This window comes from Palaemon carinicauda, chromosome 2 (assembly GCF_036898095.1).
Source record: "Palaemon carinicauda isolate YSFRI2023 chromosome 2, ASM3689809v2, whole genome shotgun sequence".
Taxonomy (NCBI): Eukaryota; Metazoa; Arthropoda; class Malacostraca; order Decapoda; family Palaemonidae; genus Palaemon; species Palaemon carinicauda.
In genome coordinates this window covers 65705735-65710373 of record NC_090726.1, presented here as the reverse complement: position 1 = coordinate 65710373, position 4639 = coordinate 65705735, and the positions used below count along the sequence as shown (strand labels likewise).

The following is a 4639-nucleotide window of genomic DNA, read 5'->3' as shown; positions in this document are numbered from 1 at the left end:
AAGTGAACAGATTGCCGTCTAAAAAATCCTAATTTTTTCATGTTTGAGTGATGAAAGTCTTATTATTAAAGATAGCAATTTTTCTTATGAAATATTATTAATGTCTATCTCTAAAGAATTTTTTTATGCGAGAGAGAGAGTGTACTTTTGTATGCATGAGTATGGGCTTTTAACACTTTCTTTCCTCAACATATATCAGGGCCTGTTCTCTCAAATCCAGAAATATATACACTATTGTAAATGTACTAACTGCCAACACATGAGGAAGACTTATGCTAGCTTAATATATTCTCATCCATGCACTTTCTTGATAAAGTTTACTCTTAAGGCATATTTATTTATTGTCCTACACTTTGTGCATCTTTGAGTAAAATCGCTGCCTAGAAGTTTTAATATATAAACCAGCATACAAAACTACGATGAATATAACTGAGAAACTTGCAGCAAATGTTTATGTACAATATGATCAAATAAAGAAAATAGTGTATTAGATTTTAGGGATTCTAGCATAAATATATCTTAAATTCTTGAAGAAATGGTACATAAATATATACCCTTCTCAGAAAACTGTTGCATAAGGGACCGGATGTGCTAGCGTAAATATAAGGAGTTTTAGCAATAAAACATTTTCATAAGAAACTTTGAAACATAAAATATAGATGTACTCCTAGGCATGAATGCAATATTCTGAATTTCCAAAATTTCAAGCAAGAGTTTGTGAGAAAAGATTTCAAGGCCAGTGGTCAGGATAAATAATTTTTCATAACTCACCAGTACAGTAATTGGCAAATACATGGCTAATTAGTTTTTAAGTAATGTTGAGAATTTTACTTTCATACAAGGTTAACTGGCAACAAAGTGTTAGGATTATAATTGTGTATGGTTAGCTTCATTATCTCATACGTGTTTCATAATCTTTACTATTTTTCATAATAGCTCATGACATTCAAGTTTTCTATTTTTAAACATAAAACTTACCCACTGGTTATATAAGAATGGCTAAAGTCCCTGGACTTTAGCCATTCTTATATAACCAGCGGGTAAGTATGTTCAAATTTTTTTTTTTTTTTTTATTTTTTTTTTATTTTATGTATGAAAGGCTTTATGTATGAATTCTCATTTAAATCTCTAAATGCGAGTTGTTTAATTTTGGCTTTTTGTTTCTTTACAGATCAATGGAGTGAAGTGGAAGTGTTAAGAGGCTGCGAAAGATAGTGCTATTACTTTGGCATAACACCCTGTCCAGATATTTGCAGTCTTGGCATGCTGGGCAGGTACTAACTTTTGTCTGACTTTGTTGTAGTAGTCAGGACACAGCTGGTGTTAGCACTGTCTGATGTTTTCCTCCTTCATTTTTAGTTCTCATTTTCTGTTTATTTCTACATCTTACATAGAGGAAAATAGACCAGGGGTTTTATGTTTTCAGTCAGATTATATTTCAGTCATTTGGAAAAATTGATGCTAGATTTATGTTCATCTTTCCAGGATGTTGAGAAGCAAAGCTGGGTTTGTATGTATTTTGCTCACTTTTATGTACTTTCATTTAAAAAAATAGTGTTAGGAGCCAAGTTCAATCTTTCAAGTTTGTTTATTTTAAGGCTTATATATACTTATTCATATACTTCAGAGTGAACTGGTACTTAAAATGTACCTTATATTCTGAGTTCTGTGACATAGATTAAGCATGGTTATTTTTTTCCAGTGTTTAAAGTTGGTTGTAAAGGAAATTAGAATGCTGCACATGTTATTACCCATTAAAGAAAGCTTTCAGAATTTTTGTTATGAATACATTATCCATGTGCAAAGTAACTTTGTATGCCTAGGAAATAAAATATTGACATGGTCACACAGACAAGCCTTTCATATTCCACATGCCTGAAGGTTGATGGTATGGGAGTATTTGTGTAACTATCCTTTTGGTAGCCATGTGCTGATGTATATTTCTACGCGCACAGGGCGTGGCAGTTGTTGCTGTTGTGTTGCTGTGGAGTATGGCGGGTTGCTGTAGTGCAGTGTTATGGCGGGAGCCGAGGCAGAGCCAGTCAGGCATGCAGCCGTCGGGGGGGCCGCAGGGCGCAGTTCTGGCTCGCAGGGCACCAGATCACTCCTCCCTACCCTTAACCATTTCTACACCTAACATTTAGTATTCAGTTACTCCACACCTTTCTTTGACCTTACTTTTCCTCTTATTTTACTTTTATCATTATTCTCTAAGCCTCCTAATTTAAGTGTTTTTCCTACAAACCCACTATTTTCTAAAACTATTATCCTTGCTATCACATTGTCCTTCTGTCTTGTTTTGCATATTGATGCACCAGTAGAAAGTGCATAAGTATAAAGAACAAAACCTTTTAGTTGTCATTATTAGGGAATATCCTCTGTGCTCATGTTAGAATAATCTTAATGAACCAAGATTGGATAAGGTTTAACATAACAAAGCTTAAATTTTTCTATTCTAACTGCTGACTGTGGTGCCCTGTGATGCTGAGGAGGCGACTGGCAGCTGTGTGCGGTCACCTGACTGGTGATACGCTACAGCTGTGGTAATCAGAGTAGATGCTGGGGACTGGGGTTTGATGAAGACAGGGAAATACAATGGGAACACAGCTAATGGCTCCATGCAGGCTCTGAAGTGAAAGTTAATGCGAAGTTGAATTATATCCCATTAGCTCATTTTATGGGATAATCAAGGAAAGACTAACTTTCACTCCATTTTTTCCACAGTAGTAGCCTTTGTTCTCCAAGTCTGAAATTTATTTTTTCCCTCAATACATTGTATGTATTGAAATAAGACATGGATTGGATATCAACTTTAAAATTTTGTCATCAGTGTTCACATTACCATCTTAATTGTGAATCTTAATGCCTGCCCCCTGTATTGATATTTTTCTTTTGTGCAATCTTTAATGGGAAGGGGTTTTAGAGCTTGTTAATCTCTCTTCCCTTTCAGGTACATTGTTTCGATTACCATGGTTTCTTTTTTATTATTTTGTCACCTAGAAATTTTAACTAAAGGGGTAATTTGGATGGTTCTCTGGATAGAGATCTTGAATGGCGTTATATTTTTGTAAGGATGAACTGAATAAGTACTTGTAAATTTGGAAACATTGTTTAATATATTTTGTAACTAAAAGTTAGTGCAGTATAGGTCTTTATCACAAAGGCCATAAAGTAGGGAAAGTTACTTTGTTCTAATGTATTAGCGTGAATTGGAAGTTCCTTGGTAATTTTAAGTTTATATTGCTTGCAGCAGTTAACTTCATCCTTGGTGTTGAATTTGTAAGTGAAGGCTTTTAAATTTGAAGGTGTTCCAAATGCACTACTGTTTTAATCTTGATAAAAAAAATTCCATTCCTGAAGGTTTCTGTAATTCATGCATAACCAGATTACAATATTTTGTCCCTCAGTAATATCAGTGAATGATCTCTGTAGCTGCAGCATAAAGCCATTTTGTAAGGTAAGTACTGTAAGTTCAATAAAAATCAGGCTTGGAATCGAGTCTTTCTTTGTAACCTTTCAAGTATTCTAACAGTTACCTGATTAGGAAAATTACCATTGTGTTATCTAGTCAATTGATATGATTTTTCTTACTAGTGAGTTGATAATTACAGTTTCACCTGCAACCTTTTAAAAACACAGGAAAACTTTTATAGTAAATCATTGAAGGATTTTTGTTCTCATGAACTCGTGTAGAAATGATGCCATTACTTGTTAACACTTCCGGATACCTAAGGGAACAAATCAAAGGATAATGAATAGCATGGCAGAAATTGTGCCTTAAATTTAAGTCAGCCAATTATTTTCTACGTAGGTCTTGATTGCAGTTAAGTAAATTTACATTGAGTTACAGTTGAAAAGTAAAATTCATTGTCTGGATGTAAAACATGCTGGTGTTTGTATAAAAGGGATGATTTTGCATATACTATTTGTCTAGATTTATAGGGCTTATTTTATGCATGTGCCAATTCAGGATAACATTCACACAAATGGTACTCATGATGGTAAATGTCCATGAAGGGAGATTACAAAAAAAAAAAAAAAAAAAAAACTTTCATATTTGGAATCCATAGTTGAAGGCAGGCATGTGCAACTGTTCATCAACTTGGTGGGATCCACATTTTACTGTATCAAGTAAGCTAATACAAATGCAATTGATGAAATTTTCATTGCAGCTCATAATTTTTGGAAATTTCAATTACATTATTGAGCTTTGTATTAAAGTTGATTATCAAGAAGTAGCGTACTGTATATGTATGAAGGGGAAAGTATGTCCATCAGTTACTCGTTCACTTATGTTGTTAACACAGTTCCATACCTCTCAAAGAAGGTGGAGGGAATTCCAGTCAAACTTTCAACATACAGTATTTGTGATATGCCTTTTCATACTTTCATGGAGGTATTCATAGGTGTGCAAAATGAGGAGGTCTCCTTGTCTTTAGATTTCTCATACAAGATGTAATCATTTGAATTTGTGGGGGAAAGCCATCATATGTTAATGTTCATAAAGGGAATCTTGTTATCAATTAACCATTTGTCTTGCTCTTGGAATACAACTCATTTGTGTTATAAGGTAAAGATATATGCAACCCCTTGGTATTAATCCTAGCCTCTTGCTCTGCACATGCTTATTCCCCACAAC

The 4639-nt window shown here is 34.1% G+C and overlaps 1 protein-coding gene across 5 annotated transcripts in view; it reads left to right on the top strand.

Annotated features, from left to right (window-relative positions):
• The window catches only part of SC35 (SR family splicing factor SC35), an 82378-nt gene extending 78884 nt beyond the window's left edge, over positions 1-3494 (top strand). For 3 of the 5 annotated variants that reach the window (XM_068356584.1, XM_068356588.1, XM_068356576.1), the window contains one exon: positions 1172-3494. Coding sequence is in view for 1 of the 5 variants with exons in the window: in XM_068356588.1 (XP_068212689.1) it covers positions 1172-1184 (13 nt within the window). In the remaining 4 variants the exon portion in view is untranslated. The remainder of the gene's footprint in view (positions 1-1171) is intronic. The other 2 variants (XR_011040864.1, XR_011040863.1) reach the window with 1 other exon arrangement.
• Positions 3495-4639: the final 1145 nt, after the last annotated feature.